The sequence below is a fragment of the Cetorhinus maximus genome, chromosome 2, assembly GCF_964194155.1.
Source record: "Cetorhinus maximus chromosome 2, sCetMax3.hap1.1, whole genome shotgun sequence".
Lineage (NCBI taxonomy): Eukaryota > Metazoa > Chordata > Chondrichthyes > Lamniformes > Cetorhinidae > Cetorhinus > Cetorhinus maximus.
The window spans coordinates 175860297-175883765 of NC_135880.1; the positions used below are offsets into that span (position 1 = coordinate 175860297).

The window sequence follows — 23469 nt, forward strand, 5'->3', positions numbered from 1 at the left end:
TTCTAAGGGTGGGGAGTTGGCCCTCCAATAGCACTGGCAACGCATGTCCACTGGTCCACCAGGAAGGAGGTCTTGCTCCAGGAGACGCCAGCAATGACCTGCTGTGGAAGCCTGAGCCCCCCGAGGCACTGGTTCCTAGGTGTGTTGAGAGAGCTGACTCTCTTGCTTGTTGACCCCGTGTGTTGGGGTCTTACCTCCTCTCAGCTGGACGTTGGTGTCCATCACCTCTGCTCTGTGGAGGAGCATATGGCTGAGGGAAAGGCAGCTGGTGTTGCTCCTTCTGCTGCTGGCGCTGTGGGTCTTGCTGCTTCTCTTGTTCCTCCTCTGAGGTGGAGGGTGCAGCTGCCATGATGTCCCTGGCCAAGGTGAAGGCTGACAGCAGGGAAGTGCCGACAATCACCTATCAAACATTGACAGCGCTCTCTGAGAGGAGTGCTTTGAACAGCAGCCTCTCAACAGGCCATGGGCTAACGCCCTTCAGTATCATAGACCAAAGGCTTCCCAGCTTTTCAATTTCACTTAAAAGCTCTTTGCATAATGCACTTGCCTTAGTGACCCTGACGCCAACTCAGGAAACAGCTTCAATGGCTGGGAAATCCAGAATTCAGGGTTAAAACGGTTCTTAATTGACTTTTTACCTACCTTTTAAATACTTATCTGACAGATCCAAGGGGGTTTTCCCGCTTGCCATCAATACCACCCCGGTGAAATCTGGAAGAGGACAGAATGATGTTAGGACCCTGATCTAATGTCACTTTTAGGGAGCTTAACACACGGCATGTACTCAAACCCACCTTCCCTTGTCTGGGAAAATACCCCCTTCATCTCAATTTATTTTCTTTAAAAAAAAGGGCTTCAGAAGATTAATTTACAGGATGACTGGGCTACTGCCTAGGACAGATTCCTGAAATAGAAATGAATTGAAAAATTGGTCAACAGTTTTCTATTTAAGTGCCTACATTGGGGGAGTGGGGCTGGTAGTTAATAGTTAATGGAGGAGGAGGTGGCAATATCACTGGACTGGTAATCCAGAGACCCAGGGTAATGCTCTGGGGACTCGGGTTCGAATCCCACCATGGCAGAGGGTGAAATTTGAATTCAATAAAAATCTGGAATTAAAAGTCTGATGATGACCATGAAACCATTGTTGATTGTTGTAAACACCCATCTGGTTCACTAATGTCCTTTAGGGAAGGAAATCTGCTGTCCTTACCTGGTCTGGCCTATATGTGACTCCAGACCCACAGCAATGTGGTTGACTCTTAACTGCCCTCTGAACAAAGGCAATTAGGGATGGGCAATAAAAATGCTGGCCCAGACAGTGATGCCCACATCCCATGAACGAATGAAAAAAAATAGAAACTTGTGCAACAGAGAAATACAAAAAAATGGGTGTAAATAAAGAATATATGCAATAATTTACAGTGCTGGTTCATTATAATATCTAGGCACAATCCTATCAATTTGTTTCCATTATAAATTTCTATGGCCACTTTTATGGTGTCCTGTGACTTGTCATGTTGTAATTATATACCCCTGCTGTAGGAACACTGTAGTACTGGTGGGATGATGTGATTACAATATAATTATATTATAAATACAAGACCGGAGGTGAAATCATCAAGACACGATTGACTCCAGTCTTCTATAAAGGCTTGTCCAAAAACATTTTCAACTAAGGCATTAAGATAAAGTCACCACAATGTTTATCAGTACTTAGCCAGCTCCCATCTCCACATGTGTGAAGGAGCCTCCATTTGATTACCTGGAATTCCTGCGGTGAGCAATACCACAGCTTCCTGGGCTTTCACCATTTGACCGCCATCCTCCTATTGATAGACACTATTAGCAATGGGAACAGTGTGAATCGTAAGATTAATGTGCAGCATTTATATTGGACTAGCCCCGATACCAGCTTATAGTCATAGAGTTATTACGACGCAGAAGGAGGCCATTTGGCCCATCGAGTCCATGCCGGCTCTCTGTAGAGCAATCCAGTCAGTCCACTCCCCTGCTCTAGTCCCGTAGCCCATCCAATTACCTTTTGGAATCACTGAGCAGCTCCACTCCCACCGCCCTTGTGGGCAGCGACTTCCGGTCATTACCGCTCGCTGTGCAAAAAAGTCCTTCCTTGTATTCCCCCTGTACCTCTTGTCCAAAACCTTACAGCTGTGTCCCCTAGTCCTTGTACCATCAGCTTTTCTTTGTCTACTTTATCTAGAACTGTTATAATCTTGTACACCTCTACCAAATTTCTCCTCAACCTCCTTTGCTCCAAGAAGAACAACCCCAGCCTCTCCAAACTAATCTTGTAACTAAAGTGCCCCATCTCTGATACCATTCTGGTAAATCTTCTCTGCACTCTCTCAAGGACACTCACATCCTTCCTAAAGTCTGCTACCAGAACTGGATGCAATATTCCAGTTGTGGCCTAACCAGAGCTTTGTAAAGGTTCTATTTATGGAGCCCAAGATCCCATTTGGTTTGCTAACTACTCTCTCAATATCCTACAAATAAAATTATATATTGATATTTGGGTAAATTAATACTTGAAGGCTAAAAATAAAATTGGTATTTTTATATAACTGTTATATTGATATTATGCTAGCCCTAATGCTTAAATATACTGCAAACATTTGTTAAAAATCCTTTCATCCAAATGTAACATTGGCTGAATATAATAGTAGCAATTAAACATGAAATGGAAATGACTTTGCAAAACAGAAACCCATTACTAGTTATTTCTGTCAGAATAGAAATAGTTATCTATTTAAAAATTAAACATGTCCATATTAAGAAGCAACTTTTTAATCTATTCAGGCCACACTTATCAAAGATAACCAGATAACAGTAGGAGCAGGCGGCACTAACAGGTTCCTGTTGAGGATATAAGGGAAAGCAAGGCTCCTCTTGTTAAACTCAGTGTTTGTTCTGGCCATGAGGCCGGAGCTAACCTCGGGCTGGATCTTCGCTGCCCCTGTCCTGAGCATATATGTGGGGTTCTTGTACACTGGCTTCCTCTACGTACATGGTGAGTGCTAATTTTATTAATTTAAACTAAAAGTCAATTATACTGTTCCTCAAAAGAATTATCTGTATCTGTACACGAATGTGTTTGTGTATATTTGTGTGTATGTGTGTGACTGTGTGTGTGTGTGTGTGAGAGACTGTGTGCATGTCTGTGTGTGTTTGTGTGCGTGTGTGTGTGTGTGGGGGCCTGTGTATGTTTATGTGTGTTTGTGTGTGTCTGTGGCTGTGTGTGTGTTGTGGGAGAGTAACTGGGCTTATTTAAGTAAATAAACAACTTTACAATACTGTGCATATCTCAATGCATAAAATTCATGTAAGTAAAAGTAAAGTTGCACATTTAATTGCAGGAGTTCTCTGGCTGTCATTTTGAAAGTGAAATGCCCAGATGTCTGTTCTTAATGATTCTAGTTTTTGTTTGGCTATTTTGGGTATTAATAATCTGTATTGGGTTTTGCAAGTCTCTATGTCTCTAGAAGCCTCTAGGAGCCCTAGTTTGTCTTCTCGCTGTGACTCTGAGATAGTTGCAATCTTTGTACTTGTGGGCTGGTTATCTCAAGCTTGTCTTCAACATAAAGTTGCATGGCCAACTCTGCTATCTTCCTGTGAAAATAATCCAAAATAACTGCTTCTGCTGATACCACGTGGTGTGGAACCTGTGATGCAGAGAAACTTAAGTTTGATCAGTTAAAACCTTAAAAAAATACATCAATTTCAGATGCCTATTGCAATTCTTGGGAGTGGGTGAGGGTGGGAGGGAGGTGGGGAGGGGAAATTTGTGAAGTCTTGCCAACAAGTTTACAGAAAATTGAAGCAATTATTTTTCACCTTTTCAGGTGAGTTTATAGGGTTTAAAGAACCAACATTAATTCACAACTTCACAGTTCAATTGAGATCTGGTGGGTGACTTAATCGAGGTCTTTAAAATTATGAAAGAGTTTAATAGGGAAAACATGGGGAAAATGTTTCCACTTGTGGGAAAGACCAAAACTAGAGATTCATTCAGGGGATGTGGGCATCGCTGGCTGGGCCAGCATTTATTGCCCATCCCTAGTTGCCCTTGAGAAGGTGGTGGTGAGTTGCCTTCTTGAACCACTACAGTCCATGTGGTGAAGGTACACCCACAGTGCTGTTAGGGAAGGAGTCCCAGGATTTTGACCCAGCGACAGTGAAGGAACAGCAATATTGTTCCAAGTCAGGATGGTGACTGGCTTAGAAGGGAACTTCCAGGTGGTGGTGTTCCCATGTGTCTGCTGCCCTTGTCCTTCTAGATGGTCATAGTTTGGAAGGTGCTGCTGAATGAGCCTTGGTGGCACCTTCCAAACATGTGACCTCTGCCATCTAGAAGGACAAGGGCAGCAGACACATGGGAACACCACCACCTGGAAGTTCCCCTCCCAGTCACACACCATCCTGACTTGGAAATATATCGCCGTTCCTTCACTGTTGCTGGGTCAAAATCCTGGAACTCCCTTCTTAACAGCACTGTGGGTGTACCTACACCACATGGACTGCAGCATTTCAAGAAGGTAGGTCATACAAGGTAGTCGCTAATAAATCCAATAGGAAATTTAGGAGAAACTTTACCCACAGAGTGGTGAGAATGTGGAACTCACTACCAAAGGAAGTAATTGAGGTGAATAGTAGAGTTGAATTTAAGTGGAAGCTAGATAAACACATGAGAGAGAAAGGAATTGAAGGATATGCTAATAGGATGAGATGAAGTAGGTGGAAGAGGTTTGTGTGGAGTATGAACACAGGCGTGGACCAGTTGGGCTGAATGGTCTGTTTCTGTGCCGTAATTATTATGTAATTCTATATACTGTATAATCTGAGTCCAAAAGAGATTTACAATTGTTTAAACAGGTTCTGTCCATTGGAACCAGATGTGCACTAACAAACCAGCAGTCCTTAAAGGGACTGCCCACTGCATTCTGCTCAGTTGTACAGTTCAGCTTTTTGCTCTGAATAAGTTGTGTTGCGGGGCCGTGAGCAGCGTGAACGTTCTCCAAAATTGAAAAGCGGCCCCACTGACAACGAGGGAGCTCTCGGGTGAAGTGGAATTGCAGGGCGGTAGGAGGCCTTGCCTTCAGGGTGAGCAAAGTGGGGGGGTTAAGAAGGACCAAATAAGGGTGTTGAGGAGGTGGGGGATGGAAGAGAAGAGTCCAGTATGATTCAGTGCTGAGTGGCTGTATCACTTTTCTGTGTAACAGCTGCAGTACCAGATCCGAGCCCAGATGTTTGTTCTACCTGTCACGTGAACGCTTCATGCACAATTACCACGGACACGAAAACCTGCACCTGTAACTATGGATTCTCTGGAAATGGAATTACTTTCTGCGCAGGTAAGACATTTGGGAAAATAATACTTAATTCTTTTAAGACCTGTGCATGACAGAAGCTTGTAGGCTGAAAGTAGACAAAGGGCTCTGTGTGTAGACCTTTATAATCTAAAGTTAAGGCCTAGCAACAACAGATCTTAATAGCACAAAGCTGAGCTGGCAGTGATGACCACATTCAGTGATTAACACTCAATTTGGCAGTCTGTACACAGCAAAGGTTTGTTTATTTGTGGAGAGGTTTGTTTGTCTCCATTATTCGCTGTTTCGTGAAAGATAGCTACTTTGGTGGAACAAAAACAAAAATACCTGGAAAAACTCAGCAGGTCTGACAGGATCTGTGAAGAGGGATACAGTTGACGTTTCGAGTCCGTATGACCCTTCATCAGAACTAAGACATATAGAAATGAGATGAAATATAAGCTGGTAGAAGGGGATGGGGCAGGAGAGCTTGATAGGGGGCCAGTGATAGGTGGAGGCCAAGAAGAGACTGCCAAAGATGTCATAGACAAAAGGACAAAGGGGTGTTGACAGTGATGATATTATCAAAAGGATGTGCTAATGGGGACATTAAGGGAAGCAAGCTAGTGGCAGATGGCCCTAGTGCAGGTGGGGTGGGGAGAAGGGATCGAAATGGGCTAAAAGATGGAGATGAAACAATAGATCGAAATAAATTTAAAAATAGGAGGGAAAACCTATCAAGCTCTCCTGTCTTACCACCTTCTACTAGCTTATATTTCATCTCATTTCTATATGTCTTAGTTCTGATGAAGGGTCATACGGACTCGAAACGTCAACTGTATCCCTCTCTGCAGATGCTGTCAGACCTGCTGAGTTTTTCCAGGTATTTTTGCTTTTGTTCTAGATTTCCAGCATCCGCAGTATTTTGCTTTTATCTACTTTGGTGGAAGTTTGTTTGGTGAATTTGTCACCGCATCCCATTATCTAATGGGTAGATTAATACAACAGGATTGGATTACTATTGCTGAAGCTAAGACAAAAGCTAATGTCCCAAGATATCATTGGGCAGAATTTTTCAGTTGGTGTGCAGTGGCGGGCCTGACACGCCGATGCGTAAAATGATGGGCGATGATATTGGGCGTGTGTCCCGACTTCATTGCGCAGTCCCACGATATTTCATTCAGCGGGCATGTGCTGGAGTCGGCTGCGCACCCACCAATATGTAAACAGCCTATTAAGGCCATTAAGAAATCAATTGAGCCACTTGAGAACGCTGCCTGTCCAACCTTAAGGTTGGCGGGCAGGCGAAAAGCCCAAGCGGCCTTCGTGTTTTTTAGGAAGCCTCATCCACGAGCGGGATGAGGTTCCCTAAAGCATTTATTAAATAAATAAAAAAGTTTTCATAAAAATAAAAGCATGTCCCATCTCATGTGACACAGTCATAGTCTTGAGTACATGATCTAGGCTGATGCTCCTAATGCTTTACTGAGGGAGTGTTGCAGTGTCAGAGGTGCGGTTTTCTGGATGAGTTGTTAAACTGAGGCCCTCTCAGGTGGACACAAAGGAAACCATGGCACAATCTTGAAGAAGCACAGGGGCATTAACACCAGTTTCCTGAGCAACATTTATCCCTTATTCAACATCACTAAAAACAGATCATCTTTTTTTAACACATGGTGGGATCTTGCTGTGTGAAAACTGGCTGTTGCATTCCCTACAGTACAACGGTGAAAACACTTCAAAAAAGTACTTAATTGGCTGTAAAGTGTTTTGGGGTGTCTTGTGATCCTGAAAGGTGCTATAGAAATGCAAGTCTATTGGACATGCCTATGGAAATGGCTTCTGCATTTCAAATTAAATCATAGGTTCAGACCTGATGGGTCAACTAACTCTTTGGAAAGGGGAAGGGTGAGAGAAATTTGAAATTTGCTGCCAGTTTTTTTATTGTCTGTTTTGTAAGTTATGTAAAATTACCATAGAACCACCTAAGTTTACAGCATAGATGGAGCCCCATAAGCCCGTTGCAGGCTGTCGGATCAATCCAAAACAGAGCCCATGTTGGCCTCACTGGGAATTTCCTCAATGTTCCTCCCAACGTCTCTGCCTGCATCCGAAATTTCCACTCGTTTTCAGCTGAAGTTACAATGGTTCGTTGGGAGGATCAGGCAAATTTCCTGGTTGTCCACTTTTTTTCCTGTAAAAATTGCAATGGTATCCACTTCCAGCTTTTACCAACTGCTGTGTCATAACAACTGGGGGCCCTTGGCAGGATAAAATTTGTAATTCCTTGATTGCTTTGGAATTGGTGAATCTTAAGGGTACGAGTACGAGAAGCATTTTAAATTCAGGAGTTGGTGAGGCTTCTTTTAGAAGTGGTGAGACTGCAAGATGACTTTGGCAATTGCTAAGACTTGTCTGGGAGTAGAAGATATATCTTTGATTGGGTTGCAGAAAATAAGCAAGAGTAAGTTAACAGAGTTGGCAGATAAGTTAAAATTGGGGTTACCTGTGGGAGCTAGGAAATCAGGTATAATTAAAGGTAGCACAGCATCTACAGTTGGAAGTGAAACCTGACACGAGTGAGTCACAGCTAGAGATAGTGAGACTTGAGTTTGAGATGAAGAAGCTTGAATTTGAATAACAAAAGGAACAAAAAAACTTGAATTAGAAGCAAAGGAAAGAGAAATTACATTTAAAAGGGAGAAAGCAGAGAGGCAGGAGAAAGAAAGGAAGCTGGAACTGGAATTTCAGGCAAGAGAGATAGAGAGTACCTGCTTAAAAGGCTGGAAGTTAAAAAAGAGATCTCGGATTCTGAGGAGATTTCTGATGATTAAAAAACCTTTAACCTAAAACCCAGTGTGGAGGCGTTTAGATTTGTAAAAGCTCTTCCAAAGTTTGAGGAAAAAGATGTTGAAGCATTCTTTATTTCATTTGAGAAGATAGCTAAGCAGATGAAATGGACATAGGAGTACTGGATGTTATTATTACAGTCTAAATTGCTGGGTAGAGCGCATGCGGCGTATGCTTCGCTGTCTGAAGAGGTATCGGTGAAGCATGATGTTGTGAAAAGGCTATTTTGAGTGCATATGAGTTGGTTCCTGAAGCATACATGCAGAAATTTAGGAATATGAGAAAACAGCCTGGGCAAATTTAAATTGAGTTTGAAAGAGTAAAACAAAATAATTTTGACTGGTGGATAGGGGCATTAAAAATAGAGACAGCATATGCCGCTTTTAGGGAAGTAATTCTTTTGGAAGAATTTAAAGACTCAATCCCTTCGGTAGTGAGAACTCATGTGGAGTAACAGAAGGTTGAATCTGTAAGACAAGCAGCAGAGATTTCTAATGATTATAAGTTAGTTCATAGAGCTAAACCTTTTTTCTCGTGATGCTTTCAAATCGGAAAAGGATAAAAAGTGGGAAGGAGAAAGGAATGTAGGTAGTCAGGGAAGAGGAGTGGCTCAGAATTCCCAGGAAGTTTTCTCTCAGAATAAAAAGGAAGGTACTGAGGGTAGGAGTGACATTCGAAAATTGAGGTTTTCATTGTAATAAAGTGGGGCACATGAAGTCAGTGTGTGCAAAATTGCAGGAAAATCTGCTGACATTATTGAGGGTACAGAAATGTTTTGGAAGAAAAAGTATTGAGGGTTCTGAGGAACCTGTGGGCACAGGAAAAATCAGTGGTTTATGTACAGATAAAACAGGGGAGAATCAGTGATAGGTAAAGAAATGGAATGTGTTCACAATTTACCCAAGAGCATTCTGAGGAGCAGAAATGTTTAAAGATTTTGTGTGTGAAGGGAAAGTCTTTCCGTATATACAGGGTGGAGTAGGTAAAGATGTTAAAATTTTAAGAGACACAGGGGCTAGTCAATCCTTATTGCTGTGGGATACTAATATTTGTTGTTCAGAGGGCGTATGAAGGAGCAGGTGATAATAAGTGGAGTTCATGGTAATGCTAAATCTATTCCATTGTGGAAGGTAAATTTAAAAAGTAAATGGAGGTCGGGTGAAGTTACTATTGGAGTAGTGGAAAGATTGCCCATTGCAGGGGTTCAATTTATTCTGGGTCACAAATGTGGGTGATGCCTATGGTAGTTGAGCAGCCTGTAGAAGTGTTTTCAGCAGAGGTGTTACAGAAGGAGCAGCCTCAATTGTTTCCTGATTGTGTGATAACGAGATCAAAAGCTCATCAGGAAGAACAAGATAAACAAGATAAACAAGAAGGGCAGGCAGTTCAAAGGCAAGAAGGCAGTGTCGAAATCCAATTAGCTGGCACAGTGTTTCATAACATTGCTCAGGAGGAAAGAATACAGGAGAATTCAGCTGAAATGTTTAACTCAAGAAGGTTAGTGGAGTTACAGAAAAATGATTTGCAATTAAGGCAGTTATATCAGAAAGCTTATTCAGAGACAGAAGCAAAATGTATTCCAGTACGTTATTACCTTCAGGGAGATATTTTAATGAGAAAATGGAGGCCGGATCATGTCTCAGCAAATGAAAGCTGGAGTGAGGTGCATCAGATTGTTATCCCATTAGGGTATAGAAATGAAATTGTGAGGATTGCTGATGAAATTCCAATGGGAGACATTTAAAAATTAGGAAAACAGGAAAAGATACAAAGGTTTTCTTTTGGCCAGGATTGTATAGGGATGTAGTCAGATTCTGTAGAACCTGTCATACATGTCAAGTAATAGGGAGATCACAAGCAGTGATTAAGCCAGCACCTTTAATTGCAATACCAGCATTTGAAGAACCTTTTATTCGGGTCATGATTGATTGTGTAGGACCCTTCCCTAAGAATAAAAGTGGAAATCAGTACTTACTAACAATAATGAATGTATCTACCAGGTTTCCTGAAGCAATACCTTTAAGAAATATTAAAACTAAGAAGATTGTGAAGGAGTTAATTAAATGTGGGGTCAAATTTCATGTCACAGCTGTTTAAGGAAGTAATGAACAGTTTGGGGCTAAAACAGTTTAAGTCAACAGCTTATCATTCAGAGTGACAAGGAGCTTTGGAAAGATGGCATCAAACTTTAAAAACTATGATGAGAACATACTATCAGGATTAGCCACAGGATTGGGATATATGAATTCCATTCTTGTTATTTGCTATTAGAGACGCTCCTAATGCATCGACTGGTTTTAGCCCTTTTGAACTAGTTTATGGTCATGAGGTAAGGGGACCATTGAAATTAATTCATGAGAAATTGATGGGTCAAAATTCAGAAACTATTCTCGTGGATTGTGTATCAAATTCCAGGGAAAGATTGAACAGAGCATGTGAGTTGGCTAGGGAGCATTTAAAGATATCACAGCAAGTGATGAAAGTGAAGGCAATAAGAAAGCTAAAGCTTGCAGTTTTGTTTCTGCAGAGAAAGTATTAGTTTGGTTACCAGTACTAGGTGATTCATTAAATGCAAAACTTTTAAAGTGGAGTCTATTATTACAACCATTTAATCTATGTATTATACATATTGCTGGTAGAGAGAATCTGATCGTAGATGCATTATCAAGAATTTGAAGCTTAAAGGAAAATTGGACAATTTTAAAAAACCTGGACACTGAACTGGAGTGGTTTCAGTTGATACCAAGGGCTTGTGTATAAATATTGTTATGTTAAGGCATGCATCTGATAGTGTAATAAGTATAGGACATAGTGTGAGATGGGTTATTAAAAAATGAAGCCTTCTTATAATTATGATGGTTCATTTTTCAATAGGAAGGGGATGTCATGAAGTTATTAATACATATAATGTTATTGGAAACGATTTTAGATTGGACTTGTAGTGGGGTCTCTGTCTGTGGGTGTGTCTGTGTGTGTCTTAATTGGATTAAAGACAGTCTGGGTGCTTTGATGTATAATAGCTTTGAGATGTAAACAGTTTGGTAAAGGATACTTTTGCATTTTGTTGAATAAACCATTCAAAGACTGGGGGTGAAATCTTGCACCTAGCTAGGAGATACCTAGCAATATATTTATATTACTAATAAAATTGATACTATGAAAGAGGTTTTATTGTTAGAAGAGATGGAGTTCAAAGGGCCTGGTGATACAATGGGAATTTACATTCAAAGGGACAACTAGGTATATACAGAAGAGTTTTGTGTGTGGAAGTCAGAGGCATGTAATATCTAAGCAGCCTGTAATCTTACCACTGTGTCTGCAAAGACACAAATTGAAAGGGACCTCATTTTGAATTAAGATAAAAATGTGCTTTGCCTGGTGTCTGTTTAAGTCTATGGGTTATTGTTGCATTGGGGAAGATTATCTAGGAGTGATTAATTTGGGGATTTGTTTAAAAGTTATTATGGTAGTAATTTGTAGACATGTGTGTGTGTGTTTAAATTTGTTGTTAAATTAATAAATGTTTAATTTAATTTATATAAAAAACTTCTTGAAGCCTGGTGGTTTCATTTCTGAATTCAGAGTGGCATCTCAAACATAGCAATTGAAAATATAAGTTATGACAGTTGTTTAAAGTTTCCCTCTGGGATTTTAAATAACTCAGCTTTTACCAACTGCTGTGTCATAACAGTGGTGACTCCTGAATGTAAATTGTGAGGGATTCAGTGATGGTAATGCCTTTGAATGTCAAGAGGAAATGGAATTGGTAAAACTGAAGAAAAGAAAGTCTTACATTCATATTGTTCCTTTCAAAACCTCAGAACACCCCAAAGAGCTTACAGTCAATGGTGTACTTTTTGAAACATAATCATTGTAGGAAATTCAGCAGTCAATTTGCACACAGCAAGCTCCTACACACAATAATGAGATAAATGACAGATAATTTGCTTCAGTGATGTCGGCTAAGGTATAAATATTGGTCCAGGATCCCCAGAATAACTCTTCTGCTCTTTTTCAAATAACACCACAGGATCTTTTATATTCACCCAAGTGGGGCAGGTAGGGTCTCAGTTTAACATCTGATAACACTGCAATTGTCAACTGCTGTTATGTGCTCAAGTCTGGAGAGTGGACTTAAACCCACAACCCTGACTTGGTTAAGATGGGGGGGGAGGGGGGGCGGAGTGTGTTCGTTGGGGATGCAATGCTGCTACCCACTGAGCCACAGTAGACACCTACACAGCTTCTCAAGTTTTATTTTCACAAGATTCTCACTGGGGAATTTATATGAACACGTATCAGAGTTCTTGTTATCCTCCCTGTGTTTGTCAGCAGGTGGTCAGAAAAATAGAACAGAGCAGAAAATTTTGATTCAATTGATATGCTAATGTGATGCATGTTTTTCTACTGTGATATGACAGAGATTAAATCTTATTTAATGTGTTCTTTTTAGATAAAGATGAGTGCCTCTTCGGGGCCAAAAAGATGTGTGGGGACTTTACGGCTTGTTACAACACATTTGGCAGCTATTACTGCACATGCAATGAAGGATACAGACCATCTAACAATAACAAGTACATGGAGTCATTCACTCCCAATGATGGAACTCACTGTGCAAGTAAATATGCTGATTATCAATCAGTTTCATTTTTTTGGTGATTTTGTGTTTGTGATTTGTAGGGAAGAAAAGCAAAGTCCATTGGGATGTTGGTTGTAAACTGGAAAATTCAGATGGCCTAAATTTCCTGTTTCAAACTTGAAACCAATTTTGGCAAAAGTGAACTGGAATAGTTTTTAGTAATGCCGTATATTTGTAGATGGTTGTGTCTCTGTGCATTTTGATATGAACAATATATCTGGGGTGCTCTTGCAAAGAGCTGGCACAATGGAGTGAATGGCTATAGCACAGAACGAGGCCATTCTGTGATTCTATCTGGGAGGCAGCCTGGGGCACTGAGCCAACCATTAGCCTACCTTCTTGAGAGCTGGGCTCAAATCTGTGCCAGGCTGGTGTGATGAAAGTCTCTGGTCTCCAGTGGTTGAAGGGGTCCAGCGTAAATTTAATTAATGTAGTCTCAAGCCAATTCCTAATCAGTATGAACCCATTATATATAACAGCTTACTAGAAGCTGACCAAGGACAGCTGGTGCAGGAAGTGGATACATATCACAATGTAATAGTACAGGGTTACTGTTATAAGGATAATTTAGTGCTGGCATATTATTGAGTACTTGAGAATAATGATGGAATTGGAGGGAGGTCATTACTGTACATAAGCAGCTGACTCCAGACTTTTGGGTGAGGGTCAGCACTGAATGAGGAAGACGATTGAGGAGCCTCAAAATCTGCTGCACAGAAATGGGAGTAGCATTCATCAGATCAAATGTTGTTTTGTTGTTGTAACAAGGGGATTGGAGGCTTGAGAGAACAGAATGTCTGAGATGGATTTTGGAGGAGGATGGAGTGGTTAACAAGTCAAAAACAGCAGAGGGTATAAAGGTAGACAATGAGTGATATAAATATTGTGTCAGAGCCGAGCTGAACTTGGATTTAATGACCCCATGTTTGGATAGCCTGCCAACTTCGCTGTGTCACCTTATGCATGAATAATGATTATTTGGGCATGCGCTGCAATGCGACAGCTTTGAATTTACTGAAACAGGCCATTTGGCCCAACTGGTCCATGCTCCACACAAACTTTCTTCCACTCCTCTTTATCTAATGAGCTTATCTTTCTATTTCTTTCCCCTTCATGTGCTAATCTGTCTTCGACTTAAAGGCATCTATGTTCATCACCTCATCCACTCCTTGTGAGAGCGAGTTCCACATTCGCACCATGCCCTGGGTGAAGACGTCACTCCTGATTTCCTGATTGGATATCTTAGTGACTATCTTATATTTAGCTCTGGTCTCCTTCTCAAGTGGAAATGACTTCTGGATGTTAACCTTACTGAACCCCTTCATAATGTTAAAGATCTTTTTATCATGTCATCCTCAGCCTTCTGCCTTCTAGAGAAGAGAACCCCAGCCTGTTCACTTATTCCTGATATTTACAACCTCTCAGTTCTGGTATCATCCTCAGAAATCTTTATTGCACCTTCTTCAGCACCTCTCTATGTCTGCAGCAAGCAGCCTTTGACTCCACAAAAAGACGGAAGGAAAGAGATAAAGATTTATTGGTTATGTGGCTTTAGCCTGGGGTAGCTTTCCTTTCAACCTGTGGAGATGTCTTAGCTTCATCCACTGAGGCATGGTTGAGGCCGTGCAGAGGTCTAGCTCCACAAAGGCCAACCACTTGCCATCACTTTGCTAAACTGGTCAGTTTTTTCTCGTGTGACCCTGGAGAATGACTGGCATTGGCCATGAGCGATCTCAAAATGGAGCTTGAATCAAATCCATTGTCACTTGACATCCACACCTGTTCACTTTCCAGCTGGATGCACCAGGTCAGGGAGTGATGGTGGTGTAGTGGTAATGTCACTGGACTAGCATTCCCTATGCCCAGCCTGATGTGCTGGGGACACAAGTGCAAATCCCACCATAGCAGCTGGTGAAATTTAAATTTAATTAAAAACTTGGAACTGGAAGCTGCTATCAGTAATGGTGACCAGGAAACTATCATCAGTTGTCTTAAAAACCTATCTGGCTCTCAAATGTCCTTTAGGGAAGGAAATCTGGCATCTTTACCTCATGGTCTGGCTGAGATGTGACTCTCAACTGCCTCTAAAATGGCCTAGCAAACCACTCAATTCAAGGGCAAATAGGGATGGGTAACAAATGCTGGACTTGCCAGCAATGCCCACAACCCATGATTAAATTTAAAAAAAAGGTTATGAATGGACAACGCTGTCTGATAATTTTGCTCCTCTCCCCACATCACTCCAAATCAGGAACTCTGATGCTGATCATAGTACCACCATTACAACCCAGGATGAGATGGAAAGAATAACTTCAATAACAACATACATTTATATAACACCTTTAAGATAACAAAACATCCCGAGGTGTTGTCTAGCAATAAAACTTGTTGATTATCAGCCACAGAAGGAGATACAGTATCAGGATAGATATCTAAAAGCTTGGTCAAAGAAGTAGGTTTTAAAAGTGCCTCTTAATGGATGGGAGAGAGAGATAGCATAGTGGAGAGGTTTATGGAGGCAATTCCAGAGCTTAGGACCAAGGCAGCTGAAAGCATGACCGCCTATGGCGGAGCAATTAAAATTGGGGATGTACAGGAGGCCAGAATTAGAGGAACTCAGAGATCTCAGAGGGTTGCAGGGCTGGAGGAGATTACAGAGATCGGGAGGGGCCATGGATTGGTTTGAAAACAAGGATGAGATTTTTCAAAATCGAGTTGCTGTTGGACTGGAGCTGATTTAAGTCACCAATCACAGGGGTGATGGGTGGATGGTACTTGACGTGAGTGAAGATACAGGCAGCAGAGCTTTGAATGAGCACAAGTCTATGTAGGGTGGAAGATGGGAGACCTGCCAGGAGAGCATTGGAATTGTCAAATCCAGGGGTAACAAAGGCACAGACGAAGGCTTCAGCAGCATATGAGCTGAGCATGGTGGAATCAGACAAGGTTGCGGAGGTGGAAGTAGGTGATCTTGGCGATGGAGTGGATAAGTGGTCAGAAGCTCATCTTGAGATCAAACGCAACAGCAAGGTTGGAAACAGTCTGAGTAAGCTTCAGGAAGAAAGAAAGATTGACATGCATTGATATTGCACCTCTCACAACCTCAGGATGGACCAAAGCAATTTATAGCACATTAAGTATTTTTTTCAACTTTGTCATGGAAATGGACAGTTACCTGGGATCTTCCTGGTCTCAGGGTCTCAGCTCCTCATGGTGTGGTGCATTCAGCCATAGTGAGAAGCCTCAGAGTTGGGAATGAGTGTCGTCAGGGAGTGGCTCCACATCACGAATGCAGATTAACATCCTTTCCTGCGGAGGGAACAGTTGGTTTCTCAGCTGTGAATTCTGTCGCTTTGCTGTAACATGATATGGTGACCTTCATTTTAAAGAGGAAAAAGCTAAAACTAAGACCATAATGGATAAATCTATTAATAAAAGTCCAGGATTACCAATGGCCTGAATGCAATTAATTTCATGAATTTGAAAATCAAATTAAATTCCTCTCCCAAAGCTGAATACAAGGTAATTTTGGACATTTCTCAGGAGCTATCCTAGTTTGCTTGAACATACACAGCACTTGTTTCTTTACCTGGAGGTCAATGAAATGCTCCTAGAAAGGATATACAAACCTATGCACTGATTATACATGGGCTCAAGTTGTGCTTTGGTCTCCAATCATGGTTTGGAGAGAGGTGCATTATGTTTTCTCCCTAACCTATTGTAAAAAAAATTACACAGTGAGTTGTTATAATCTGGAATGCACTGCCTGAAAGGGTGTTGGAAGCAGATTCAATAGTAACATTCTAAAGGGAATTGGATACATACTTGAATGGGGAAAATCTGCAGGCTGTGGGGAAGGGACAGGGAGGAGAGTTGGACTAAAGGGAGGCGGTGGTGTAGTGGTATTGTCACTGGACTAGTAATCCAGAGACCCAGGGTAATGCTCTGGGGACCCGGGTTTAAACACAACCAAGGCAGATGGTGGAATTTGAATTCAATAAAAATCTGGAATTAAAAGTCTAATGATAACCATGAAACCATTGTTGATTGTTGTAAAGACCCTTCTAGTTCACTAGTGTCTTTTAGGGAAGGAAATCTGCTGTCCTTGCTACAATTCCCAGCTGAGGTCACCACTGGACAAGCCTGGTCCCAGGGTGGAACCCGGCTTGATAAATCGAACTTTTATTTGTTTGTTTAGATACGTGGAGAGGGGCTACTGAACAAAGTCACCAGAGGCAGCTAATGAACTTTTAACAAAAAAAAACACTTATTCAACATGAAAAGCTGAACTATATTACAAAACCCACAACTATACCTTTACAGATATACAGATTTGTAAAGATAACACAAGTTATAAAAGCTATTTTATCCTTTAACGTTCACAGTAAATACACAGTCCTTGTACACCTATGGCACCCTGTGGTCAGACACACCACACTCTGAAACCAAGTGACAGATGTCACCTCAACCAGATGCTATAGATCTCTCCTCAACTCCCCCCCTGATGCTTGCCACACCATGAGCCAACCAGTCTCACTGAATTCCGTCCTTCTCATGAGGGTTTCTAATCCCCACTCTCCAAGAATCCACTTTGGAATCTTCTCCCAAACCAACGTTTTCTCTTAGCCGCCTTCCAGGGTTTCGAACTCTCCCTCCAATATTCCTCTTCCCTGAGGCATCACATGCATTCAAGCTGTCTTCCACACACTCTCTTTCATCAACTCAGATGTCAACAGTACACCACTGCTTCATATGCCCATAACAAAGAATTGCAGACCTTCAGTTGTTTCTTTGGAATTTCTTGCCTCTTGCAAACTGTTCTCGTTTTAAATCTACTTTCTGCAGCTTTTGTCTCTTTAAATCCGAAGCTTGGAGACTTTTCCTCTGCCCCTCACTCTTAGCTTCACTTAACAGGACCTTTTCCAGGTTCCTGTCCTTCCTTTGATCAGAACGTCTTCTTTGGACTTTCCCCTCTTACATTCCCCTGGGTTTTGAAGTTTTTCTTTAGCTTGGGACTGGCTATCTGTCCCCTTTGCTCTAGTCTCTCCTGGCAGCAACTTTCAAAAAACACCAACCGAACTTCACAGCTTCCAAATTGAAACAAACTGCTGTTTATCTTTTTCTGTGTGTGTGTCTGTGGGAGGGACCTGTCTCTCCGGCCTCCTGTTGCTAGGCAGCAATTTAATTCTCCTACCCTTGTTTAACTTAGCTGCAACAGTTGTAAAAAAACCCCATTAGAAATGCAAGCAGCCTTTTAAAGTGGAACTAAAACTCCATTTGACCTCTCTTATCACAGACACAAAAATACAAATCAAACTTAAACTTTAAAGCTAAAATTCATTCCTAACACCTACAAATGCCATTATAACTTACTTAAACTATCTCTATTTCCTAACAGTCCTTACCTGGTCAGGCCTACATGTGACTCCAGATCCACAGAAATGTGGTTGATTCTTAAATGCTCTGTGAAATAGCCTAGCAAGCCACTCAGTTATATTAAATGGCTGCAAAGTCTCAAAAAAGGAATGAAACCAGAAGGACTACCTGGCATTGACTCAGGCACCGCTAATGACAACAGCAAACTCAGCTCTGTCAACCGTCCAAAGTCCTATTTACTAACATCAGGGGGCTAGTGCAAAAATTGGGAGAGCTGTCTCACAGACTAGTCAAGCAACAGCCTGACATAATCATCCTCATGGAATCATATCTTACAGATAATGTCCCAGACTCCACAATCACCATCCCTGGGTATGTCCTGTCCCACTGGCAGGACAGGCTCAGCAGAGGTGGTGGCACAATGGCACACAATCTGGAGGGAGTTGCCCTTGGAGTCCTCAACATCAACTCCAGAACCCTGGGGGTTACCATTGACCAGCAACTGAACTGGACTAGCCATATAATTACTGTGTCTACAAGAGCAGGTCAGAGGCTATGAATCCTGTGGCAAGTAATTCACCTCCTGACTCCCCAAATCTACAAGGCACAAGTCAGGAGTGTGATGGAATACTCCCCACTTACCTGGATGAGTGCAGCTCCCACAGCACTCAAGAAGTTTGACACCATCCAGGACAAAGCAGCCCACTTGATTGGTACCCCATCCACAAATATTCACTCCCTCCAGCACCGACGCACAGTGGCAGCAGTGTGTACCATCTACAAGATGCACTGCAGAAACTTACCAAGGCTCCTTAGACAGCACCTTCCAAACCCATGACCACTACCATCTAGAAGGACAAGGGCAGTAGATAGATAGGAACACCACCACCTGGAAGTTCCCCTTCCCGCCACACACCATCCTTACTTGGAAATATATCGTCATTCCTTCACTGTTACTGGGTCAAAATCCTGGAACTCCCTCCCTAACAGCACTGTGGGTGTACCTACACCACATGGACTGCAGCGGTTCAAGAAGCCAGCTCACCACCACCTTCTCAAGGGCAATTAGGGATGGGCAATAAATGCTGGCCTAGCCAGCAAAGCCCATGACCCGTAAATGAATAAAATAACTGGATAGCTCTTTCAAAGAGCCAGTACAGGCATGATGGACTGAATGGACTCCTTCTGTATTGTTATCATTCCATGATTCTATAATGGTGTTAGAAAATCTCTTTTGTGACTCAAGGAAGAATGTTTTGTATGACGGCATCCTGAAATGTTCAGTTTTTAAATTCAGAAGTGTGTGTGTGTGTGTATGTATGTGTATGCGTATGTGTGTAATGAAAGACTGCCATCTCATGGATGTGTTGCTGCGTGTCAGTGTTCCTTCAGGAATTGTTTTCTAAGTACATTGCTCTAATTAGCAGTGGAGTCAGCCAATAGTTTCTCTCTCAGTGGATGCCCAGAATTGCATTGTGTAAATCAAATTAGAGATATTAGCCAAAGATTCATTGATACTGTGATCATTTTAAAATCTTAAGTTAGGCACCTAAGCCTCCAATATGGAGGCCAATGAGCTATGTATGGCTCCCAACCAGCTCTCCCCTTCCCTTCTGATTGTCCCTTCCTTCAAGCAACCCTCCCCCTTCCTCCTGATGACCCACTTCTCAGTTGCCCCCTCCCTCTCTCCTTCACTCCTAACCACCCCTCCTCCCTCCAATCCCCCTTCTCCAGGGCCCACCAGAACACCCCTGCTGAGGACCTCAACTTTGTCCTTGTGAAACTCCTGAGCTGCTAGCCAATGCCTGACTGCAACACCGCGACCAGGCCTGAGGCCCAAGTTCAGGTGAGCCTCGTGCCTCTGGTTTTTGGCACACTCTGCTCATTTCAGACCTGAAAACAGGTCGCATTGAATTTACACCCCAAAACTGACCTAACGCTAGTGCTCTGCAACCTTACCTTGGCAAATATTTCATGGGAATAACATTTTGTGTACACAATATATGCAATGCACACAGTTCTAAACTAAAACAAAAACAAAAATACATGGAAAAACTCAGCAGGTCTGACAGCATCTGCGGAGAGGGGTACAGTTGATGTTTCGAGTCCGTATGACCCTTAATCTAGACAGGGCAAAAGAGAGAGGCGGAAATCCTGTCAGAGAGAAGAGCAATACTTTTTCAAAGTAGACATTCCTTGAAGAGAAGTGGCAGTCAAATTAAACACTAAGATAAAAACTAACTAACTTGGGTATGTCTCTCTACAGTTGTTGACTGTGGATCACCACCAGCTTCATTGAACTCCATGCCATATCCACCAGTTAACACAACCTATGGAAGTACAGTCATGTACCAGTGCCAGGTTGGCTATGTGCGTGTGAGAGGAAACGACACATCCATCTGCTCTGCCCAGGGGCAGTGGGAAGGAGCAAACCTGGAATGTAAAGGTCAGTGCTCCAGAATGTTTCCAAACCCGAGTCAAACTATGACTAAGCATAAACTACATTCTGAGAGAGAATCTGTATTTATAATTTCCTTCCCAGTTGTAACAGTTTGTCAGTAAATGTGACAGTATGAGAGATAGAAAAATTAAATTGTTATTGAATAGTAACTCGTTCTTTTTGACACAGTTGGCCACGCCAACCTCCTCCAATGCCTCTCTATTATCTTCCAGTCAGATGGGACTGTTCTCACCTATGTTCTGTTCTTATCTATCTAATTGTAGCCAGAGAATCACATGAAATAGGGTCTCTTCCCACTCCCACACTGTTCCCTCTGGTTTTCCCTCTTCCATTTCTCATCCTCATGCTGCCCCTCAGTGACATCATCCAAAAGCACAGCATTTCTTTACACGTGTACTCTGATAACCCCCAGCTCGAGCTCACCACCGCCTCTCTCAACTCCTCCTGTGTTGCTAAGTTATAAGACTGTTTCTCCTACAAGCAGTACTGGATGAACAGAAGTTTCCTCCAATTAAATATTGGGAAGACTGAAGCCATTGTATTTGGTCCCCACTCCAAACTCCGTTCACTAGCTACCGACTCAGTCCCTTTCCCTGGCGACAGTCTCAGACTAAAGCACTCAGTTCGCAATCTTGGCATTGTATTTGTGCCCTCTCACCAGGATGAGCTTCTGACTACATATCTGCACCATTACTATGGCCACCTATTTCTACCTCTGTAATATCGCCCAACTCTGCCCCTGTCACGGTTCAGCTGCTCTTGGAACCTTCTAGCACTCCTGGCTGGTCTCTCACATCCTCCCTCTGTAAACTTGAGGTCATCCAAAAATATGCTGCCCGTGTCTTCAGTCACTCCAAGTCCCTGTCCTCGCTGATTTACATTGGCTCCTGATCAGGCAATGTCTTGATTTTAAAACCCTCACTCTTATTTTCAAATTCTTCCATGGCCTTGCCCCTCCCTATCTCTGTAACCTCCTCCAGCCCGTCAACCCTCCAAGATCTCTGTGCTCCTCTAATTCTGGCCTCTTGTGCATCCCCAAGTTTAATTGCTCCACCATTGGTGGCTGTGCTTTGAGTTTGTCTCTCTGCAGTTGTCGACTGTGGATCACCACCAGCTTTACTGACTGTGCCTCAAGTTGCCTAGGCCCAAAGCTCTGGAATTCCCTCCCTAAGCTTAGCTTCACTTTTAGCCTTTAAGATGCTCCTTAAAATCTACCTCTTTGACCAAGCTTTTGGTCATCTCACCTAATATCTCCTTATGTAACTCTGTGTTATGACCAAGCAGTTGGTAAAACTGAGTTATTTAAAAATTCCAGAGGGATACTTTAAAGAACTGTCATAACCTATAATTTTAAGTTTTATGTTTGAGATGTGACTCTAAATTCAGGAATCATACCACCAGTTCTTGAGAGGTTTTATATTAAGCTAAATGAAACATTTGATTAATTTACACAAGTTAAATATATACACATGGCTACAAATTACTATGATCATAGCTTTTAACAAATTCCCAAACTAATCTCCATTAAGGTACAGAAACCCATATCGTGTGAAAGATTTAATTAACTCCTGCACAATCTTCTTAGTCGTAATATTTCTTAAAGGTATCGCTTTAGGAAACCTGGTAGACGCATCCATTATTGTCAATAAACACTGCTTTCCACTTTTAGTCTTAGGGAGGGGTCCTACACTGTCAATCATGACCTTGGTAAAAGCCTCTTCAAATGCTGGTATTGGGATTAAAGGCACCAGCTTAATCACTGCTTGTGGTTTTCCTGTTATTTGACATGCATGACAGGTTCTACAGAATTTGACTACATCCCTATGCAATCCTGGCCAAACAAAAACCTCTGTGTCTTTTCCTGTGTTTCCTGCAATATAAATATAAATTGTTTTTAGTTCTCAGTGAGAAAATGTACCTTGTAACATGGCAGTAAGTCATACAGACAGAAATACCCCAGGAAGATCCCCAAATATAGCTTTTTCTTTTAATACAATTAAATAATCTTAATTATCCTTCATTGTCTCTCCTTAGCTGTTGACTGTGGATCACCACCGGCTTTACTGAATGCAGTGTCATATCCACCAGTTAACACAACCTATGGAAGTACAGTCATGTACCAGTGCCAGGTTGGCTATGTGCGTGTGAGAGGAAACAACACATCCATCTGCTCTGCCCAGGGGCAGTGGGAAGGAGTAAACATGGAATGTGAAGGTCAGTGCTCCAGAAATATTTCTGAACCCGAGTTAAACTGAGACAAGGACCTGAGTTTTTCTGCTGTAGGTCAAGTCCCAGTGATTGGCAGGACCCTTGCCAGTGGCAGCTAATTAACAGATGGATGGTGGTCCACCCCCAGGAGCTGCTGGCCCAATCAGCAGCTTTGGCAGTGCCACCAGGAGCGGTGGCCGCAGCCATAGCTGCAGCTTTGGGGTGAGGGTGCATTGATGGCTAGTGACCCTCGAAGGGTGGCTATGTCTTTATCGGGAAGCTGGGCAGGCACTCTCTGGCGATCAGTGGGAGGTGTAGTATTTGTGGTACACCAGTAGAGCCATTGCTTTTTTAAAACTCTTTGATAGGATGTGGGAATCACTGGCAAGGCCAGCATTTGTTGCCCATCCCTAATTGCCCTTGAACTGAGAGGCTTACTGAGTCATTTTAAAGGGCAGTTAAGTGTCAACCACATTGCAGTGGGTCTGGAGCCACATGTAGGCCAGACCGGGTAAGGACGGCAGATTTCCTTCCCTGAGGGACATTAGTGAACCAGATGGGTTTTTATGATAATCGGCAATGGTTTCATGGTCATCATCACTGAGATT

At 42.3% G+C, this 23469-nt stretch overlaps 1 protein-coding gene and 1 long non-coding RNA gene across 22 annotated transcripts in view; one reads left to right on the plus strand and one right to left on the minus strand.

The window, feature by feature from the left end:
• The first annotated feature begins 2847 nt into the window (after window positions 1-2847).
• The window catches only part of susd1 (sushi domain containing 1), a 96344-nt gene continuing 75722 nt past the window's right edge, over window positions 2848-23469 (plus strand). For 5 of the 21 annotated variants that reach the window (XM_078571210.1, XM_078571202.1, XM_078571219.1 and 2 more), the window contains exons 1-5: window positions 2852-3031; window positions 5241-5372; window positions 12631-12795; window positions 20459-20638; window positions 22688-22867. In XM_078571210.1, coding sequence (XP_078427336.1) covers window positions 2938-3031; window positions 5241-5372; window positions 12631-12795; window positions 20459-20638; window positions 22688-22867 — 751 coding nt within the window. In that variant the 5' untranslated portion in view covers window positions 2852-2937. Of the gene's footprint in view, window positions 3032-5240; window positions 5373-12630; window positions 12796-20458; window positions 20639-22687; window positions 22868-23469 lie in introns of all 21 variants that reach the window. The other 16 variants (XR_013573337.1, XR_013573338.1, XR_013573340.1 and 13 more) reach the window with 8 other exon arrangements.
• On the minus strand, window positions 13891-18016 carry LOC144667743 (uncharacterized). Its single transcript, XR_013573371.1, has 3 exons — window positions 17594-18016; window positions 15992-16125; window positions 13891-14310 (listed from the first exon to the last, which is right to left on the minus strand). It is a non-coding gene; the product is annotated as an uncharacterized LOC144667743 (long non-coding RNA).